At 52.9% G+C, this 21,087-nt stretch overlaps 3 protein-coding genes across 4 annotated transcripts in view; 2 read left to right on the top strand and 1 right to left on the bottom strand.

Annotated features, from left to right (window-relative positions):
• The first annotated feature begins 624 nt into the window (after positions 1-624).
• kif26aa (kinesin family member 26Aa) lies at positions 625-14,609 on the top strand. The gene is made up of 13 exons (XM_028396787.1): positions 625-709; positions 1,626-1,827; positions 2,638-2,835; positions 3,516-3,609; positions 3,691-3,938; positions 4,458-4,641; positions 5,245-5,401; positions 6,475-6,637; positions 6,906-9,990; positions 11,492-11,679; positions 11,769-11,789; positions 12,242-12,392; positions 14,439-14,609. The coding sequence occupies exons 1-13, from the start codon at positions 693-695 to the stop codon at positions 14,606-14,608; spliced, it is 4,878 nt and encodes a 1,625-aa protein (XP_028252588.1). The 5' UTR covers positions 625-692; the 3' UTR covers position 14,609.
• Positions 14,610-16,394: 1,785 nt separating this feature from the next.
• On the top strand, positions 16,395-18,161 carry LOC114428459 (kelch repeat and BTB domain-containing protein 11-like). Its single transcript, XM_028396890.1, has one exon. It carries the CDS (start codon positions 16,723-16,725, stop codon positions 17,836-17,838), a length of 1,116 nt encoding a protein of 371 aa, XP_028252691.1. The 5' UTR covers positions 16,395-16,722; the 3' UTR covers positions 17,839-18,161.
• Positions 18,162-20,827: 2,666 nt separating this feature from the next.
• Positions 20,828-21,087, bottom strand: part of ccr6a (chemokine (C-C motif) receptor 6a) — a 5,436-nt gene continuing 5,176 nt past the window's right edge. For both annotated transcript variants that reach the window (XM_028396882.1, XM_028396881.1), the window contains exon 2: positions 20,828-21,087. This exon is cut by the window's right edge and continues 906 nt beyond it. In XM_028396882.1, the coding sequence (XP_028252683.1) occupies positions 20,828-21,087 (260 nt within the window).

Below are 21,087 nucleotides of genomic sequence, written 5' to 3'. Positions count from 1 at the left end.
TTTGATGGACAGAGTGCAGATGAAGAGCTGATGGATGGACAGGTGAGGACTGACGGATGGACGGGTGAGGACTGACGGATGGACGGGTGAGGACTGACGGATGGACGGGTGAGGACTGACGGATGGACGGGTGAGGACTGACGGATGGACGGGTGAGGACTGACGGACCTGAACCGTGTCTGGGTGTAAGAACTTTTGTGGGACTGAAGCTGAACTGAAGGGTTCTCCTCGCAGCGGCTGGACAGACTCTGAAGTCTGAGTAATGATGGTCTGAAGTGGGTCCTGAGTCCATGCTGCTGCTGCTGGATGTCTGTTGGACACTTTTCAGATAATGACGGTTCTTTAACAGTTTATTCTGCCCCGTTTGGAGCGGACGCTCTGACGAAGGACGCTCTGATGAAGGACGCTCTGATGAAGGACAGGCTGATGCTGCTGGGCGGCTGTGATCGGAGCAGCAGATCAGAGGATCAGTGACGTTTGGACAGACTTTAGTGACGGACCATTCTTCGAACTTAGACCTGAACTCTGACCAGCCGTGGGTGCTCGGGCAGGTTCGTTGGCAGGCGTCCAGCTCTGCCTGGATCCTGTAGAGCTGCCACTCTCTGCTTTCTGCTCCTCACGATGCTGATTGAAGGCGAGAACACATCTGGACTCGGCTCCTTCTCCAGCCGAAGAAGAACTCTGAGCAGATAATGGACCGGAAGGACCCGTGAGTAGTCACTTTTGCCCTCTTTAAAATCCTGGAATGTGTCAGCCGAGCGCCAGGCGGAGCCTGGAGGAGACGGGCTGAAGTTTAGTGGGAGCTGTGGACTCGTAAAGAGTTTGCTGAGCGAGCAGAGGGAGCGTTAAGCTTTATGTTCGGCTGTAAAATATCAATCAGACACACATCACTGCCACGTTACACACACTCCTCACAGGACACACACACTCCTCACACTCCTCACACACTCCTCACAGGACACACACACTCCTCACAGGACACACACACTCCTCACAGGACACACACACTCACCACTCACAGTTTGAGCCTCTTGACTTACTGAAGTTTCTCTGATGTAACTGAAGCACAGAGATGATCATAGAGTCTGTGGTCTGTGTTTAAACGGATGAAGTTTGTCTCAGAGAATCTGTCCCACTCAGAGCGAGACACAGTTCAACCTTCAACCAGACCCAGTAGTCATATTAACTACACAGGAAAAGTTCTTTGGACGTTGTTCGCTCATACATACGTGGACACTGAGTCTCTGTAATCCTCATCCTCCTGGCTGCACTTTGCTTCTGTTGTGAGCTTTTTGCTGCTCGGTGCTGAGTCATGGAGGCAGGATTCCAGATTTAATCCTCTTCTTCTTCACTTCAGGACGTGCAGTGCAGCTGACTGCACCTTCATCAGTGTGTGTCCCTGCTGTGAGCACACACACAATCATCTGACGAGGAGCTGCAGTTTGTCCTTTGTGTCAGCTGTTCACACACAGACACACACGCAGTGCTGGACTGTGTGTGTGTCTGTGTGTCTGTCTCTCACTGTGAGTCCCTGCAGGCCGTCCATCATGGACAGGCTGGAGGAGGAGTGCAGGCTGTGATCAGACCTGTTATTGGAGGAGGTCTGACTGTGTTTTCTGTCTCAGGGCGGCTCAGAAGCTCAGTCTGTCCCGCAGGAAGAGGACCCAGCCGGGGCCGCCCTCCTCGCCCGGTGAGGCCCCAGGGGCCCCGGGGGCCCTGCTGTACACCGGAGGCTTCAGCGGGGCCCTGCATCTCTCCCCGCCTCCCATCCCACCATGCCTCCTTCGAGCTGCGGCAAAGGTCAAAGACACGCCAGGAATGGGGAAGGTAAGAGTCCAGGTGTGAGGGGGGAGGGGGTCACATGGGGTGATGGAGGTCCCTGTTTGAGTGTGAGAAGCTGGTGGAGGAGTCCTCCATGTTCCTCTGTCTGTAGGTCAGTGGGAGGTCACGTTCCCTCCACAGCAAGGATGTGACCGAACATTCAGCTGTCACTGTGATGGATCATTACTGACTGATGATTGACTGATTGATTGACTGATGATTGACTGATTGATTGACTGATTGATTGACTGATTGGAGGATGATTAGATGATGATTGACTGATTGATTGTCTGATTGGAGGATGATTAGATGATGATTGACTGATTGATTGTCTGATTGGAGGATGATTAGATGATGATTGACTGATTGATTGTCTGATTGGAGGATGATTAGATGATGATTGACTGATTGATTGTCTGATTGGAGGATGATTAGATGATGATTGACTGATTGATTGTCTGATTGGAGGATGATTAGATGATGATTGACTGATTGATTGACTGATTGGAGGATGATTAGATGATGATTGACTGATTGATTGTCTGATTGGAGGATGATTAGATGATGATTGACTGATTGATTGTCTGATTGGAGGATGATTAGATGATGATGGACGGCCTCACTGCTGTGCATCATTTAAACTGCTGTGTTTTATTTGTTACTGAGACCTCCTCATGCCGACTCAGCAGCTCTGTGCCGGACCAGTAAAAACCCATCAGCACATGACGCCGCTGCACCGAGCTCACAGACAGCACTGCAGGTCAAAGGTCAGCAGGCTTATTATCAGCCTGATGCGGACTCCCTGTCTGCCTGCAGGTCCGAGTGATGGTCCGGATCTGTTCAGTCCACAGCAAGTCCTCAGAGTCTGTGTCCTTCCTGAAGGTGGACGGCAGGAAAAAGCAGCTCACTCTGTCTGAGACGTCAGCCAGCGGACACCACGTCCAGAAAAGATCCTCCACCTCTGCGCCCAAGACGTTTACCTTTGACGCCGTCTACTCACAGGACGCCTCACAGGTGAGACAAACTGCTGGGAGACTGAGACTAAGAGACGGATCAGTGTTTACCAAAATCTAATCCACAGCACAAAGTTTAACAGGGAGATGCCCAGCAGCAGTGTGTGTGTCTGTGTGTGTGTCTGTGTGTGTGTTTGTGTGTGTCTGTGTGTGTGTCTGTGTCTGTGTGTGTGTCTGTGTGTGTGTTTGTGTGTGTCTGTGTGTGTGTCTGTGTGTGTGTGTCTGTGTGTGTCTGTGTGTGTGTGTGTGTGTGTGTCTGTGTGTGTGTGTGTGTCTGTGTGTGTCTGTTGTGTGTGTCTGTGTGTGTCTGTGTGTGTCTGTGTGTGTTGTGTGTCTGTGTGTGTCTGTGTGTGTGTGTCTGTGTGTGTCTGTGTGTCTGTGTGTGTGTCTGTGTGTGTGTCTGTGTGTGTCTGTGTGTGTCTGTGTGTGTGTCTGTGTGTGTCTGTGTGTGTGTGTCTGTGTGTGTCTGTGTGTGTGTGTGTGTGTGTGTGTGTGTGTCTGTGTGTGTGTCTGTGTGTGTGTCTGTGTGTGTGTCTGTGTGTGTCTGTGTGTGTCTGTGTGTGTGTGTCTGTGTGTGTCTGTGTGTCTGTGTGTGTCTGTGTGTGTGTCTGTGTGTGTCTGTATGTCTGTGTGTGTCTGTGTCCGGCCTCATGTGATGTGGTGGATGCTGTGTCCTGATAGGCTGAGGTGTGCTCGGGGACGGTGGCGGAGGTCATCCAGTCGGTGGTGAACGGAGCGGACGGCTGCATCTTCTGCTATGGACACGCTAATCTGGGTAACAACACGCACAGACACGAGGATGTGATGTAGTTGTCATTCAGGCTGTGCTAGCTGTGTGTTGGCTCCGCCCCTGCAGGTAAGACCTACACCATGATTGGCCGGGACTGCTCCACGCAGAGCCTGGGCGTGGCTGCCACAGCGATCTCCTGGCTCTTTAAGGTGATCGAGGAGCGGCGAGAAAAGGTCGGAGCGCGTCTCTCCATCAGAGCGTCAGCTGTGGAGATCTCCGGACGGGAGGAGACGCTCACCGACCTGCTGGCTGGACTGCACGAGGCCGCGGGCCCCACAGTGTCACTGAAGGAGGACCCCATTTGTGGATCACAGGTAAAAAAAACTCCAGGTCAATAGAACTCTTAGTCTCCATAAACAGTGGTTAAACAGGTTTAACATCCTTGATTGTGAAGTGTGCAGACAGGAAGTGTTTTATTTTGAAGTTTTTAAGACGTCACTGCAGTTTCCTGTTTGTGAAGCGATGGTGTCAGACAGGGCTCTTTAATCTTGGACATCTCTGGGTCAGTATGAGACATCACAGTGTCCCCTGTCCCGCTGTCTCTTGTCTTAAAAGGGTTTTTATTTTGTATTTCCTGTTTTGCTGCTGTGGAACTGAGTTCAAACGTCCATTTTAACTGGTTAGAATAAGGACACCTTGTCTCCAACACTCCTCATCCTCTACCTCCTGCTACTCCTCTCTGACCTCCTCCCGTCCTCCTTCTCTTCTCTTGCAGCTATTAAACCTGATTTTGTCTCATTGAAACTTTTCTCTCAGTTCAGGCGCTGTGGTTTTTACACCTGCAGCTCTGAACAGATTGATACTCACCCCTCCATCACGTTTCCCTCCACCAGCTGCAGAACCAGACGGAGCTGCGGGCGACCTGTGCTGAGCGGGCAGCATTTTTCCTGGACGCCGCGCTTGCAGCGAGGAGTAGCAGCCGGGCGCCAGGCGACCAGGAGGCCCAGAGGAATTCCCACTTCCTGTTTACTCTGCACCTCTACCAGGAGAGGCTGGACAAGAGCAGCAAGGCGGCAGGTTAGTGTTGGAGGAGCTTCAGGTTTGATGGTTGCACAGTCAGCACACACAGGAAGATAGAATCAAATCTGTTAGATCTGCTGTTCACTGCATGCTCAACCGCTGCCAGGGTCCACAAGAAGAGAGGCTAAGCTGACGTCCAGCTCCGCAGCGGAGACGTCCTCACAGCTCCGCAGCGGAGACGTCCTCACAGCTCCGCAGCGGAGACGTCCTCACAGCTCCGCAGCGGAGACGTCCTCACAGCTTTGCAGCGGAGACGTCCTCACAGCTCCGCAGCGGAGACGTCCTCACAGCTCTGCAGCTGTTGTACATCTGCATGCCGGCAGCTCAGAGCCGTGCAGCGTTTACAGACCTGCAGGGACAAAACTGTCCAGTCAGCACTGAAAGATGCTGATCGGCCCAGACATCATGTAACAAACTAAATGTGATTAAAGATTTGGTTCAAATTCAGCCGAGGTGCAGCAGGATCCGAGGCTGGCCTCAGCTGCAGGCTGCACATACACACCAGAACTTTTCCAGATCGTGTTTTTTCTCTCTAGCTCAGTCCATCAGCTTTTCTTTTATTGCACGTTAATGTGAAACCTGCTCCGTTGTGTCTCTCAGTGCCTGGCCGGAGCCGCCTCCACCTCCTGGATCTGGGCAGCTGTGAGACGGACATCAGCAGGACCAGAGAGGGCGGCGGAGGTCAGTGTCTGTCTCTGTCTGCGCTGGGAAACGTCGTCCTCGCCCTCGCCAACGGGGCCAAGCACGTTCCCTACAGGTACACACTGCATCTAAATGAACCCGGCAGGATCAGAGGTCAGCAGATGGAGGAGGATGGAGAGGCCGGAGTGTGGCAGGCAGAACGTGATGTATTCTTAATGAGCCTTCACAACCAGTCCTTCAGGCTGATGAATGGGTCTCTGTGTCCTGCTGACCGTCATGTATCCTGTCGGGCAGGCTGTTGGTTGTGTTTGTTTCTGACAGATTATAATTTATGCAGAGAGCAAGAAAGGCAGGATTAGGTTTGATTCATGTGTTTCAGCCGAACCCAAGCTGTACCAAGATTCACACAGAGCTCGTCCTCACCAGCATACATCTGACAGATTACAGATTACCTGAGAGAGTGGTTGTAAGTCAGGACCAGTCTGCTTGATCCAGTCTGGATTCAGAGCCCACCCTAGCACAGAAACAGCTGCTTAAAGTCACTGATGACCTCCTCATGGCATCGGACCGCGGACTCGTCTCTGTACTCCTTCTACTGGATCTCAGTGCTGCCTTTGACACCATAGATCACCGCATCCTGCTACACAGATTAGAACGCCAGATTAGGATTACAGGGACAGCACTAGGCTGGTTTAAATCATATTTATCTGACAGATTCCACATGTTTAACCATCACCAGCCTCATGCTGGGGGTCCACAAACAGACCCATCAGAGTGTGGTTCACATGTGAAGGATGGACTGTGAGTGTTGGGGCTGCACAGAGAAGGGCCTCCCCGCTCTGCACCAGCTCCTGGAATGAATCCTGTTGACCCAGAGCAGCTGATAAAGTCTCCAGGTCAGGCAGAGAGGGCGGTCTCAGGGCTGCAGGAGAAGAAGCTCTGACTGTAGCATGCAGCTGGAGTGTTTGATCCCCGTGCTGCAGCCTCAGGTCTGTTCAAAGGCAGGATCTCATGAACATTTCACTACAGATCACATGAGCAGTTCAAAGTGGGCTTCGTTAAAGTGGAATGAGAGCTGATTCCTTCTTGCTGTAATGAATGGTTCCTGGGATCCTGTGGGGCTTCTCGGGCTCCTGGTGGGGCTTTGCTTTTTGTGGCTAACGAGCGGTTTCTTGATGTTTTATTCAGGGACAGCAAGCTCACCATGCTGCTGAGTGAATCCCTGGGAAACATCAACTGTCAAACCACCATGATCGCCCACATCTCCGACTCCCCGGCCAACTACATGGAGACGCTGACCACAGTGCAGCTGGCTTCACGCATCCACCGCACGAGGAAGAAGAAGTCCAAGGTACTGACCTGCGATGAGGTCTCGGTCTGATGGAAATCAGCCAGCAGCTCAGTGAGGTTTTCTTTGGCCATGATGCTCAATAATCAGCTTCTGTGGGTGAAATGAGATCCTCCCCTTATTGACAGGTTGTGTTTGTATCAGATTTAGAATGAAACATGTCACAGACGTTGTAATCCAGCCTGCAGCGTGGCCCTCACAGGGCGCCTCGGAGCTGGACCTTCAGGTGTGGTTCAGACCTCTTTCCGTTCTTTCTGTGTCGTTTCTGCAGCCTGCCTCCAGCTCGTCCGGAGGGGAGAGTTCCTGCGAGGAAGGCCCGCCCCATCGACCTCCTCATCTTCAGCCCCTCCATACCCGGACTATAGCCCTCGACCCAGACACCCCCCTCGTGCTGTCCAGTGATCCTGATTACTCCTCCAGCAGCGAGCACTCCTGTGACACTGTCATCTACATTGGGCCTGGAGCCACGGCTGTCTCAGACCGAGAACTGAGCGACAATGAGGGCCCCCCTGCCTTTGTTCCTATCATTCCCTCTCTGAACAGAAAGCGGGTCAAAGATGCACCCCGGTCCGATGGCGACCATTTTAAGTGTGACACATTTGCAGAACTGCAGGAGAGACTGGACTGCATCGACGGCAGTGAAGCCACGGCATTCAGCACAGAGGGCAGACTCAGGACTCAGAGTGGAGCTGCTAAACCCACAGAGGCAACAATCCCACCTAAATCTGAGAAGAGCTCCTCACAGAGGGCCTCAGAAAGCACAGACAAACCCTCCAAACACCCTTCAGCTGGTGGCCTCCTGGACGCCACCAGAAGGACCAGTGCAGATGGGGAGAAGCTTGTAGCTGCCCCCCCTCAGCTATGTATGGTTAAGCCAGGTGGTACTTTTCAGGACCCAGAGCCTGTGGTGCGAGAGAAGGTCTACCTCAAAGGAGGTGTCCCCCAGCCATCAGCATCCCCGTCCTTACCCAGGACCTCCAGGACCCCGCCTCAGAGTGCAGAGGGCCTCAGCAGGACCCCTCCAGTTGGGATGAGCCAACAAGCACTGAGGCAACCACCAGAGTCACCTGACATGGAGAGTGCTCCTCATACAAGCAAATACTCCTCAGAGATCATCAACCTGCGGGCAGCCCTGATAGGACGATGCCTGGACAGCAGTTTTCTGAGGACCACTGTCACTCTGCAGCAGCCGGTGGAGCTGAACGGAGAGGATGAGCTTGTGTTCACCATCATAGAAGAGCTTCCTCATGGACTTATCCCAGACAACGGCCGCCCCTCCAACCTCCTGAGCTTCAACAGTGGCTGCTCTCTGCAGGCCTTAGCCTCTGGCTCCCGGCCGGTCAGCATCATCAGCAGCATAAATGATGAGTATGATGCTATCACATCTCAACAAGGACCTGCAGGACCCGGGGCCAGTGTTAGCACCGACTGCCAGGAGATGCTGTCTCAGCATGACGAATCATCTGTGGGCTCATGGCCGAGTGAATTCAGAGAAGACCTGGCTGAAGGTGACGGCAGTAAGCCGCTGAGCAGGTCTTTTATGAAAAACAGACCAGCAGAGGACGAGCCCACCTCACCGAGCACGCTTCATAAACAGACATGTCTGCAGCATGGCCTGAAGAGCTCGTTGAACGACAGCGGCATCTGTTTCTCAGAGCTGGACAGTGACCCTGCTACCCCCAGCAAACCTCCTTGTACCAAGGGCCCTCATTCCCCTGACTCAACCAAAGCCACTCTCAGAGGCTCTCTCAAGGCCAGAGCCAGTATCCTGACACAGGCAGTGTCAGGTCTGATCCCCCTTCACACCACCCATCCCAGTCTTCCCAGAAAAACCAAGCCTACCTCATCTGTAGCTGTGGGCTGCAGCGGACAGGAGGGCATGCACAAGGACTTTCTGCTTCAGGGAACCAGTCACTTTGATCCCAGAGAACCTCTTTGTAAGAGTAGTTCACCTAATGTTTCCTCTAAGGGGGCCGGAGGGAACAGCAACAGTGCACCCCGACCACCAAAGGCACGGACAGCATCTTCAGCTCAGAGGGTGGTGGATGGCTGTGAGAAGTCCAGCAGGAGAGAAGATACACTCATCAAGCTGCCTCGACTCACCCGAGGTGCAACAACTCTGGGAACCGTTTCCACCCCGCAGAGCGCCGAGTCCAGATGGGCTCATGAAGCTGCTGCAGTGGTGGGAACCCTGAGGTTCTCATCACTGGGAAAGAAGTCAAATGGACAAAAAAGCAGCTTCGTCTCCAAGTCTGGTTCTGGAAACATCTGTCCTCCAGCTGCACCTGTTAGACCATCAAGCCAAGAACAGAAGCTAAGGACTACACCATCTCCAAGTGCCTTAAAAAGGAGCAGTGACGCTGGAAGGTTCTCGCTCTCTAAAGCATCAACCTCAGAGGAGGAATTCAGTGTCAGGCAGCGAGCCGACTCCTTCAGCCACAGGATGTCGAATCTGAAAACCGAACACGGTTCTGCCAGGATGTCTTCAAGCCTGAAGACACGAGGGGCCAAAGCAGACTCCTCCAGGTACTATGGAAGTCTGATGTCTCTGGAGAGACATGACAGTCAAACCTTAGCTGGGCCCAAACCAGAAGTGTCCAGGGAGAATGCCGGTGCTGCTTCGGGAGTTAACAGCAGATCCAGCAGATCGGTGTCCAGACTTGGCCTCCCAGCCTCCACCTCTGCCTCTTTCTCACAGGCCTCTCCTGGTGTCTTTGCTGCTGCTAACAAAGCAGGCCAGGTCAGAGGCGGCAGCGGCTCGCGAGCAGCACCTTCTGTTGGAATGAAGGTTCAAACGGCCAGCAGTTCCAAGACCCTGAGCTCCTCTCCAAAACCTCCTGACAACCCCGCCGGGCGCTGCGGCAGCCTTACTCCGATGGCTAAATCCCCTGCTCGCTCTGCAGCAGGAGCTAAGGCAGGCAGAGGCACCATCATGGGCACAAAGCAGGCTATCAGCAGGGCTGCTAACAGCCGGGTCAGCGAACTAGCCGGAAGCCAAAGGAAGCAGCTCAGCAGAGGACCTGGAGTACCAGGAAGTGACAGCACAGTCAGCGGGTCATCGCTCAGTTCACCGTTACCGTCCCCTTACAGCAAGATCACGGCGCCTCGGAGGCCGCAGCGCTACAGCAGTGGCCACGGCAGCGACAACAGCAGCATACTCAGCGGGGAGCTGCCTCCGGCCATGGGCCGCACCGCCCTGTTCTACCACAGCGGGGGCAGCAGCGGCTATGAGAGCATGATCAGAGACAGCGAGACGACCGGCAGCACCTCCTCAGCACACGACTCCATGAGCGAGAGCGGGGCGTCCTCGTCCAATCGAAGCAGAGTCTCCAAATCACCCAAGAAGAGAGGAAACGGTGAGTCCACGAGGAGAATGAGTCACCCATGATGTCTGTCTGATGTGTTTGAATATTGAGTGCTCGTTAATTAAGCAGAGATCAGACTGAAAGGTATTAATGAATTAATCCAGACGTCCCACAGTCCCCTGTAGAAACGATCAGAAATCTCTGCTGCAGCTTCTTCTATGATACATGTGCCAACACAACTATAACACTCGGTGTGTTCTTCATATGGAGGCTCACCATGTGCAGGTGTGATCATATGATGAAATGATGGAACCAAGTTAGCAGTGAGCGCCGTGTGTGCTGAACCCATTAGCATCCTGTGTGTCTTCTGCCAGTGGGTCAGAGTGTGTGAGTCAGCGGTTTGATGACGTTCAGGTTGTCGTTTCCTGCTGAGCCCTGCAGACTGCAGGTATCACCATCAGAGGCTCAGTGTTTAAAACAGATTTTATCTGGGACGCTGTTGTCGCGCATTGCAGCTGATTGTGATTCATGCGGCGGCGGCGGCAGGTCGGCCGTACGGAGCGGCTCCGTGTGATCCATCAGTCTGCGGATCGTTTGTGACTCATGAATGTTTCATGAGTCCTGGTGTACAAATCCAATGATCACACACAGACACACACAGACACACACAGGCTCTGTCTGCTCTCTCTGGTGCTGCTTCCACAGTCATTTCCACAGAATGAGTCAGAAATGATGAAAAATGATGAAAAATAATGAAAAATGATCAAAAAAATGATCAAAAATGATTAAAAATGATAAAAAAAAACGATAAAAAATGATTAAAAAAATGATGGCCTGAAGAGGTGTGTGTGTCTGTGTGTGTGTGTGTGTGTGTCTGTGTGTGTGTGTGTGTGTGTGTGTGTGTGTGTCTGTGTGTGTGTCTGTGTGTGCGTCTGTGTGTGTGTGTGTGTCTGTGTGTCTGTGTGTGTGTGTGTGTGTGTGTGCGTCTGTGTGTGTGTGTGTGTCTGTGTGTGTGTCTGTGTGTGTGTGTCTGTGTGTGTGTGCGTCTGTGTGTGTGTCTGTGTGTGTGTGTGTGTCTGTGTGTGTGTCTGTGTGTGCGTCTGTGTGTGTGTGTGTGTGTGTGTCTGTGTGTGTGTGTGCGTCTGTGTGCGTCTGTGTGTGTGTGTGTCTGTGTGTGTGTGTGTGTGTCTGTGTGTGTGTCTGTGTCTGTGTGTGTGTTTTAAGCGTGCGGTCTGATTTCCTGTTGCAGTCAAACATCGATGACATGTTGAGGCTGATTCAGGTCATATGACTTCACCATGTTGTTGTTTTCCCGCCGTGGCGTTTTCCCGCCGTGGCGTTTTCCCGCCGTGGCGTCCCAGGCGCCTCACGTTCGCAGGTTTGGTCTGTGAGTGTCACACAGAAAGGATGAAGGCAGCCCCTCATCATCAGCGTCACAGTCTGTCAATGGGAGGTTCTGCTGTGTTTGTGACATCTCAGGTCATAGATCAGTCCACATCAGCACCACCAGGGGGCGCTCTGTGTGTCTATCGTGTTGATTTTGTCCCGGCAGGTTTCCTGCGGCGGCGGCTGATCCCGGCCCCCCTGCCTGACAGCGCCTCTCTGGGCAGGAAGGCGGGGGTTCAGTGGGTGGAGCTGCCCCCGCTCAGCAGCACCCTGAAGGAGCCCTTTGAGATAAAGGTGTATGAGATCGATGACGTGGAGCGTCTGCAGAGGGGGAGGGAGGCGGCTGGGTCGGAGGTGAGGCGGACTCCGTCTTCTACGTACTGAAGGATGACCTCTGACCTCCTTTAATGAACCTTTTGTTATTTCCTGTCTGTCGCCTGCAGCCGTTCCATGATGTAGAGAAGGTGAGTGTGTCTTTATCTCTGCACTCTTTCTCAACATGTGCTGAGCGTCAGACCGAACACCGGCTGCACTTTTCCAGGGGTCCTTGAATGCATCATCTGTGGAAACATTCTTTAAAAATGTCTCTTTATTAAATGGTCTGTCCTCTTCAGCAACCAGCAGGGAGCCATGATGAGTCACATGGTCACAGCAGTCACATGACCCACTCAGAGTCTGTCTGAATGACGGACCGATCAGGTGACAGGAGCTGAGAGGGTTAATGTGATGAAGCCTTCCAGCTCCTGTGGTTCTAGTGAAGCTGATCCGCCTCCTCGGCCGGCCTTAATCCCCCTCCCAGCGGTTGCCTTGCAGATTAGCGCCCATGCTAATTTTATCTGGGTCTGATTAAACCCGGCAGGTGGAGGCGGTCCTCTGCTGGTCTGTGGCTCTGACGGTGTCGTCTGCTGCTCCTCAGGGTCTGCTCTACTTCAACGCCCGGCTCAGGATGCTGGAGAAGCGGCAGCAGCAGATCAGGGAGCTGAGGAGCAAACACCAGCGGCTGAAGGAGGAGCTGGAGGAGGCCAAGGGCCGGCTGATGCTGCACCCGAGCAGGTGGAGCGGAGAATGTGAGTACTCACAGCGCCGAAGCTGGACCGACTCAGAGTCTGGGTTTACAGCACACCTGCAGCCTGACAGGGTCCTCTGTGGTCTGTGACCCACAAACACATGATCAGTGTGAGTCTGTGAGCACAGCAGACACACAGAGACACACACAGACACACACAGACACACACAGACACACACACAGATACACACAGATACACACAGATACACACACACAGACACACACACAGACACACACACACACACACAGACACACACAGACACACACACAGACACACAGATACACACAGACACACACAGACACACACACAGATACACAGACACACAGATACACACAGACACACACAGACACACACAGATACACACAGACACACACAGACACACACACAGATACACAGACACACAGATACAAACAGACACACACAGACACACACAGATACACACAGATACACACACAGACACACACACAGACACACACACAGATACACACAGACACACACAGACACACACACAGACACACACAGACACACACACAGACACACACACACAGACACACACACAGACACACACAGATACACACACACAGACACACAGACACACACAGAGCTGCATGCTGACTGCTGGCCTGAAGCCTCGCTGCTTTAACCTGTCGTTATGTTTCCATTTCTGGAGCCAATGAAAGAGCAGCAGCAGGAGAAGAGAGGCGGGGCTTGTTGGTTGGTTGGCCTTCAGGTAATTTGTTAAACTTTCCTGTCGTAGAAAAGAGTGTAGACTTGTAGAGTTCTGTTGAAGACGTTTCTCTGCTCATCGTGGGCAAGCGGCAACCTTCGGGGCTCAGACCTGAAGCCCATGCGGAAGTGTCAAAACTTGTAATTCACGCCGCAACCACTGGGGGTTGGCTCCAAAAGCGAGTAATTTCCCATAGACTCCCATGTTAAAATGGCCGACTTCACAGCAGAAAAGAACATGTTTACAGCCTGGTACAAAAAACCACTGTGGTCTCAGATGATAGGTTCTCTGCTAGTGTCAATTGTAGGGGGGGTGAATTTTTTTACAACTCACTCGTTTCAATTGTATTCGGACTTAAAATTACGCCTAATTATGGGCGTTGCCGCTTGAGTGACAGACAGTTGACGTATCACAGCGTGAGTTTCCTGCTCCCACGATCGCCCGCCCCCCTAAACCCCGCTCGTGCCCCCCCTCTTTGTCCATAATCGGAGTTTTAGTTGACGTGACGCTGCCAACATGGCGGCGGTCATCAAGTCCCGGAACCTCCCACTGAGACTCAAAACGGCTCTTCAGAAACAAACGGGTGACGTCACGGAGGCTCTGTCCATAGTTTTTACTGTCAATGATCGTGGGTCAGACTTAAAAACAACAGCACTAAACGTTTCCATGGTTACCTGTGATGATCTGGCTGGACCAGGTGTGTCTGACGACGTCCGGCAGACTCATAGTCATTAGCCACACCCTCCACCACATATAAACCATGTTTCCCACCAAACAGTTAGAACTGATGAAGCTGCTTGATGAGCAGAGAAACGTCTTCTAGAAAACTGTACAAGTCCAGACGCCTCGCTTCAGTCTGCTCTACGTACGATGACCTGGATGACTGAGAATCTTCATCAACAAACTTTCTTGTCCTCTGATTGGCTGCTCACAAATCAGACTCCTCAGCCGGTTTTCCCAGTATGCCCTGCTCCATCACTGGGAGGACACGTCCAGAGGACCGTCCACCTGAGACAAACACTCCATGAACCAGACTGAAACAAACCAGTTTGAACGTGTCTCCCCCTGCTGGCAGGGAGAGTAACTACACCTTCCTCTGAGGCTGTAGCTGACTCTGTTTCCATGGTGATGGCTGCCTCCATCTCTTCTCAGTGGGATGCCAGGGTGGGAATGTCCCCACAGACAGCAGGTTTAATGGGACACAGACGGACGCGTCATAAATCCTGCCAGAGACAACACGTAGTTTACATGACAAACACCTGGCATTCAATATGGCCGCTCTTTAACCCCTTCTCCTTCTTTCTGTGTCCTCTCTGCAGTCGACGTGGACCAGGACCTGAACCAGGAGTCCCAGGAGTACCTGGAGGCTCTGGCTCAGGTCACAGTAGAGCTGGAGTACTGCGTCAACCTCTGCAAATCCCGGGTCATGATGGAGACCTGCTTCGACATCAGCACCACGCAGGGAGGACAGCGGCAGGTGGAGGTCTGAGGGGGCGAACGGGGACGTCCACAGAAACAGGATCCATGAGAGGACCAGTGGACGAAGACAAAGGGTGAAAGCTGAGGCAGTGCTTTGCTGCTTATCCACTGATTTAAGCATCATTTGGTTTTGCTGAAAATCTTCATTATGCAAGTGACTTGGAGCAAATGAGTCCGAGCTCGGATCCATCGACCGTCTGCCCCACATGACGAGGACTGACAGAAACCACAGACTTCTTTCTAATGTGGCTGCATGAAGTTCCCTCTGAGTGTGTCTGTGAGTGTGAGTGTGTGTCTGTGAGTGTGTGTCTGTGAGTGTGAGTGTGTGTCTGTGAGTGTCTGTGTGAGTGTGTGTCTGTGAGAGTGTGTGTCTGTGTGAGTGAGTGTCTGTGTGAGTGTGTGTCTGTGTGAGTGTCTGTGTGAGTGTGTGTCTGTGAGTGTGTGTGTCTGTGTGAGTGTGTGTCTGTGAGTGTGTGTCTGTGTGAGTGTGTGTGTCTGTCTGTGTGAGTGTGTGTCTGTGTGAGTGTGTGTGTCTGTGTGTGTGTGGGTAGGTGTGTGTGTGTGTCTGTGTGCATAGGTGTGTGTGTGTGTGTCTGTGTGCGTAGGTGTGTGTGTGTGTGTCAGTGTGCGTAGGTGTGTGTGTGTGTGTCTGTCTGTGTGTGTAGGTGTGTCTGAGTGTGTGTCTGTGTGTGTGTTTGTGTGTCTGTGTGCGTAGGTGTGTGTGTGTCTGTGCATAGGTGTGTGTGTCTCTGTGTGCGTAGGTGAGTGTGTGTCTGTGTGCGTAGGTGAGTGTGTGTGTCTGTGTGCGTAGGTGTGTGTGTGTGTGTGTCTGTGTGCGTAGGTGTGTGTGTGTGTGTGTGTCAGTGTGCGTAGGTGTGTGTGTGTGTGTGTCTGTCTGTGTGTGTAGGTGTGTCTGAGTGTGTGTCTGTGTGTGTGTTTGTGTGTCTGTGTGCGTAGGTGTGTGTGTGTCTGTGCATAGGTGTGTGTGTCTCTGTGTGCGTAGGTGAGTGTGTGTGTCTGTGTGCGTAGGTGTGTGTGTGTGTCTGTCTGTGTGTGTCTGTGTGCGTGTGTTTTGTACTGTACAGTTTTCTAATGGTTTGTAAGCAGCAGCTGAAGCAGGCCGTCTCATTTTTTATTCTCAGATCAGCTTCAGCTGCTCAGACTCAGAAAGCAGCGACATCAACACGTGTTACAGAATAATAATAAATATTATTAGTTTATCACAGCAGCCTGGTTTCATCTTTCAAAATGTCTCCACACACGAAGCTCCGCCCCCTCACCGGTGACCTCTGACAGAAACGCTCATGATGTGATTATGTTGTGTTGACCTTTGACCTTTGACCGGTGCTGCTGAGGATGCACAGGTCTGTGTGTGTGCAGAGTTGCCTCACTGAAACACCATCATCACAGGGCCGCTGGTTACCGTGGCAACAGGTTGAAACAGCTTGTTGACTCCTTGGCGAGTAGAGGAGGAAGCGGTCTGTCCTCCCTGGTCACAGAGCTCCTCTCTGTGGTGCAGCTGCTTCCTCCTTAGCAGTGGAGCCGTGGCGCCCCCTGCAGGTTTGGTGAAATCCAACAGTCAGGTGAGTAGACTGCAGCCTGATTCTGTCGAATAAGAAACTCCCTGTACTCAATACCAGCTCCCCAGAGCGCCCCCTGTGGAATGGGAGGGGCTCTGCAGAGCCTGTGACCCCGAATTTGTCCAGCAGGTGGCGCCGTTTGTTAAGAAATCAGTTTGTTCACAGGTGATAAATCTCATTGTCTCGGTCAGACTGATTGATCCCTGAACAGATGAAGCTCCGCGTCTTTGATTAGAAATGTGTCTGATTATTTCACATGTGACTGCAGAACCAAGTGTGTGTGTGTGTGTGTGTGTGTGTGTGTGTGTGTGTGTGTGTGTGTGTCTCTCTCTCTCTCTCTCTCTCTCTCTCTCTGTGTGTTTGGACTCTGCGCTGGTTCCGGTTCCGCGCAGTGTTCCCCTGCAGTCAGAGAGGCGTCGGCAGGCAGAGTCCGGGCGGACACAGAGCTTCTTTGTGTCCGGCGGTGGAGGACCGGAGGAGGAACAACTTGTAGCGGCAGAGTCGCTGACGAGAACAAACCCGGAACAAAGGCCGACAGGCGGAGATGTCCGGCGGGGATCCGCGCCCTCCGCTCAGCTCCGCAGAGATCCGCGCGGAGACCTGCTATGACGTCCTCACCAGAGCGAAGCGCGAGGGCGAGGAGGGCGTGAAGGAGCGCGTGCTCCGCTACATGAGCGACCACTACCTGGAGGTGCTGCGGACCCCCGCCCTGTACGGCCGGCTGACGGCGGCGGAGAGGGAGCTGATCCTGGCCCGGAGGATGGAGGGGGCGAAGCTGCTGGCCGTGGCCGAAAGCAGCGAGGTGTGTGACCGCGGAGGGAGCCGGCCGCAGAGCCCGCAGCCGGCCGCCCCGGAGGACGCCAAGCGGCGGGTGTTCTGCCTGCACCCGGACACTCAGCGGTGGGAGGTGCTGACCTGCCTGCCGGAGGAGGTCCCGGCCAAAGGCTCCGGGATGTGCACGCTGTACAACTACCTGTTCGTGGCGGGGGGCATCGGCAGCGCCAAGGCGTCCGACCGGGTGTTCTGCTACAACCCGCGGACCGGCCAGTGGTGCCGCGTGCGCCCGCTGACGCAGCCGCGCTGCCAGCTGCGCCTGGTCTCCATGGACGGATACCTGTACGCCATCGGGGGGGAGTGTCTGTTCGCGGTGGAGCGCTACGACCCGCGCGCGGACCGGTGGAGTCCCGTGGCCCCCCTGCCCAGAGGCTCCTTCGCCGTGGCGCACGAGGCCACGTCCTGCGGCGGGGAGCTCTTCGTGTCCGGCGGCTCGCTCTTCTACCGGCTGCTGCGCTACGACTCCCGGCGGGACGAGTGGGAGGAGTGTCCGTTCAACGAGAGCCGGCGGCGCTCCGCGGACATGGTGGCGCACGGCATCCACGTGTACCGCTTCGACGTGGACCGGGAGCGCGCGGGGGTGAACGTGTACAAGTACAACACGGTGGTGAAGGTGTGGCTCGGGGGGGCGCACTACCCGCTGGACAACGCGGTGCCGTTCCGCTGCGCGGTGCTCGGGGACCGGATCTACTGCGTCACCCGGAGCCACGTGCTGCAGTTCCAGGTGGGAGAGGAGCACGAGGGCTTCCTGCCGGAAGTGCTGCCCTCTCCCAAGGAGGCAAGAGGAGCGCTGGTGCCGTTTGTCCTCGGCCTGACCCGGGACTGACCATGTGATGTTTGGACTGACGGACTGTTTCTGTCATCAGGTCTGTGTCAGGTGATCAGAGCCTCAGTGGTGCCTGACCCTTACTCATCAACAGAGACATGATCCTCAGAGACCTCAGGCTGGACTGGGGGGACGGGGACTCACTGGGACCAGCCTCTGACTGGCTGCTGTTTGTTGTGTATGGTTGTATTGATCAGGTGGACGCTGCATGTCCCCGGTGTCCTTTCAGTCCTTAGTGTGTTTGTGGTCCCGGCTTCGACCTGCAGCATGAGTCACGTGTGCGCTGACATGATGTCAGACTGTCCCGAGCCGCCATCTTTGAACACCTGTAATAAAAACCTGCCTGTGTTTAATGTGAGCGTCTCATTGATCCTGTTGATCAGCAGACTTTTGAAGGATGGTGGTGGTTCAGGGAACTGCAGCCCTGGTGTCTTCAGCTCCTGTGTGTGTTTCTACGTGTGTGTCTGTGTATAAGTGTGTGTGTGTCTGTGTGTGACTGAGTCTGCGTGAGTGTGTGTCTCTGTGTGTGTGTGTGTGATTGTGAGTCTGTGTGTGTGTGTGTCTGTGAGTCTGTATAAGTGTGTGTGTGTGTCTGTATAAGTGTGCGTGTGTGTGTCTGTGTGTGTGTGTGACTGAGTCTGTGTGTGTGTGTGTGTGTGACTGTGAGTTTGCATTTATAAGTGTGTGTGTCTCTGTGTGTGTGTGTGAGTCTGTATAAGTGTGTGACTGTATGTGTGAGTCTGTGTGTATAAGTGTGTGTGTGTGTGAGTCTGTGTGTATATGTGTGTGTGTCTCTGTGTGAGTGTGTGTTTCTGTGTATAAGTGTGTGTGTCTGTGTGTGACTGAGTCTGCGTGTATAAGTGAGTGTGTGTGTATAAGTGTGTGTGTGTGTGTGATTGTGAGTCTGTGTGTATATGTGTGTGTGTTTCTATGTGTGAGTGTGTGTCTCTGTGTATAAGTGTGTGTGTGTCTGTGTGTGACTGAGTCTGCGTGTGTGTGTGTGATTGTGAGTCTGTGTGTGTGTGTGACTGAGTGTGTGTATAAGTGTGTGTCTCTGTGTGAGTGTGTGTTTCTATGTGTGAGTGTGTCTCTGTGTATAAGTGTGTGTGACTGAGTCTGCGTGTATAAGTGAGTGTGTGTGTATAAGTGTGTGTGTGTGTGTGATTGTGAGTCTGTGTGTGTATAAGTGTGTGTGTGTCTCTGTGTGTGTGTGTGTGACTGAGTGTGTGTCTCTGTGTGAGTGTGTGACTGAGTCTGCGTGTATAAGTGTGCGTGTGTGTCTGTATAAGTGTGTGACTGTGTGTGACTGTATGTGTGAGTGACTGAGTCTGTGTGTATATGTTTGTGTGTCTCTGTGAGTCTGTATAAGTGTGTGTGTGTGTGACTGTGAGTTGTGTGTATAGGTGTGTGTGTCTGTATGTGTGTGTGACTGAGTCTGTGTGTATATATGTGTGTGTGTCTGTGTGTGTGACTGTGAGTTGTGTGTATAAAGCTGGATCCATACTCCGCGAGACAAAGAGCGGAGAACGCGCTCCACGGGTGGTAAGAGATACAAAAAAAAGGTCTTTCCCGCACTGAGGTACCATACTCCGCGAGACACGTGTGTGCAGAACTCCTCATACGGCCCGCCCACTAAACTATAAGGAAAGACTTTACTGAGTTTTTTTACACACCACAAGGACTTGTGCCATGGCAAGAGGGCATTATACAGAGAGGGTGCCTGCAACAGCGTGAGATGTCCGGAGATGAGTTGTGAAAATGCGACATTAAAAGTAACAATAGCAAAGATTCAGTGTTTGTGCCTTTATGACCACATTTGCACATCTACTGTGTTCCAATATGCGATACTTCAAACTGTCCGGTGATGAGCTGTGAAGATGCGACATTAAAAGTAACAATAGCAAAGATATACAGACATTGTTAACGAGCCTATTATGCCCGGGTATGTAGGAGTATATAGAATGGTAATAACAGTCACCATCTGGTATGTGTGAATGGCTGTCTGGAGTTATTGGTGACAAATCACCCTGACTTGCCTTTCTTTCTTTCTTTTATTGCTCATCATGCAAAACCGGTATGGTCTTATCTAAATCTGTTGAATCAGTGCTGTTTATACACCTACCTATATACCTGGAGAGGCTCTTGCGCTTCTCCACTTTCATCACGCCCACAATAAATTCCGACCAATCACAGCATGGTTGCCGCACAGCCTTGAAAGACAAAGTTCGGCCCGGACCCTGTGCACAGGAGTGCGGATCAGCGGGCGGTCAGAGACAAAAAATGACGTCATTTTGTGGGCGTAACGTCTGCAGGGGGGGAAAATGTCTTTGTCTCGCGGAGTATGGATCCAGCTTAAGTGTGTGTGTGACTGTGAGTTGTGCGTATACGTGTGTGTGTCTGTATGTGTGTGTTGACTTATGATGTCAGACGCTGAGCAGACTCCATCTTGTGGTCGGTCAGGGAGCAGCACTGGCCTCAGCCTGAGTGTGGCGCTGACCGTCTCCACCCCTTCATGAGCACAGAGCACCGTCCACTGATGGAGCAGGACGTCACCGAGCTCAGAGCCTCCGTGGATCAGAGCTCTCTCAGCTTCAGGACCAGTGAGTGAGACTCCAGTTTGTCTCTGCTGTCCTGATTCTAAGCTGTCGTTCCCCAGAGGACACACAGTGTGGACCTAAAGTAGAACCCTGAGGTACACCCCGAGCCAACTGTAGTCACTCAGCCTAACTCAGAGGTTTGTGAATGCTGCCCCTGGTGCTGAGCTACAGAACTACAGCCAACAAAAGTCTGAAGACAAACTGTTTATTCCACGAGGACACAAATCTGAGACTGAAGAACATTTATTAAAAACCTGTTTTACAAGCAGGAAAGAAGATTTACAGAAGACCTAAAGAGTCCAGAGTCTTAAGAAAATCCAGCAGAGAGGAAAGAGCTTCAAGCAGCAGAACATCCTGACGTCACCGGGCTACAGCCGAGACCCTGAGTGAGCTCACATGGTGAAAGACGAGCCCTGGTCACTGGATCCGTCCACCGAGCGCCGCAGGCTGGACACGTACATCTCAGAGGTGACTCTGGAGAAGCGACGTGGGGTCATGTACTTCTTCCCCATACACCACAAGTCGCGGACGATCCTCTGGAAATGGTTCCTGAACTTCACCCCGATGAAGGCGTACAGCACGGGGTTCAGGCAACAGTGCAGGTAGGCGAGCGGCTGCAGGACCGTTATGGCAATCTGCACCGTGTCCGAGT

The sequence above is a fragment of the Parambassis ranga genome, chromosome 24 (genome assembly GCF_900634625.1).
Source record: "Parambassis ranga chromosome 24, fParRan2.1, whole genome shotgun sequence".
NCBI classification, from domain to species: Eukaryota; Metazoa; Chordata; class Actinopteri; family Ambassidae; genus Parambassis; species Parambassis ranga.
This window is presented reverse-complemented; position numbering and strand designations above follow the sequence as displayed.

What these genes read in the sequence shown, in the direction of transcription:
- kif26aa (XM_028396787.1), top strand. An exon ending in CTATGGACACGCTAATCTGG is followed by an intron (nt 3,610 to 3,690) that starts GTAACAACACGC and finishes CCGCCCCTGCAG; the next exon opens with GTAAGACCTACACCATGATT. An exon ending in CGTTCCATGATGTAGAGAAG is followed by an intron (nt 11,790 to 12,241) that starts GTGAGTGTGTCT and finishes GCTGCTCCTCAG; the next exon opens with GGTCTGCTCTACTTCAACGC.
- LOC114428459 (XM_028396890.1), top strand. Translation starts at nt 16,723, where the DNA reads ATGTCCGGCGGGGATCCGCGCCCTCCGCTCAGCTCCGCAGAGATCCGC.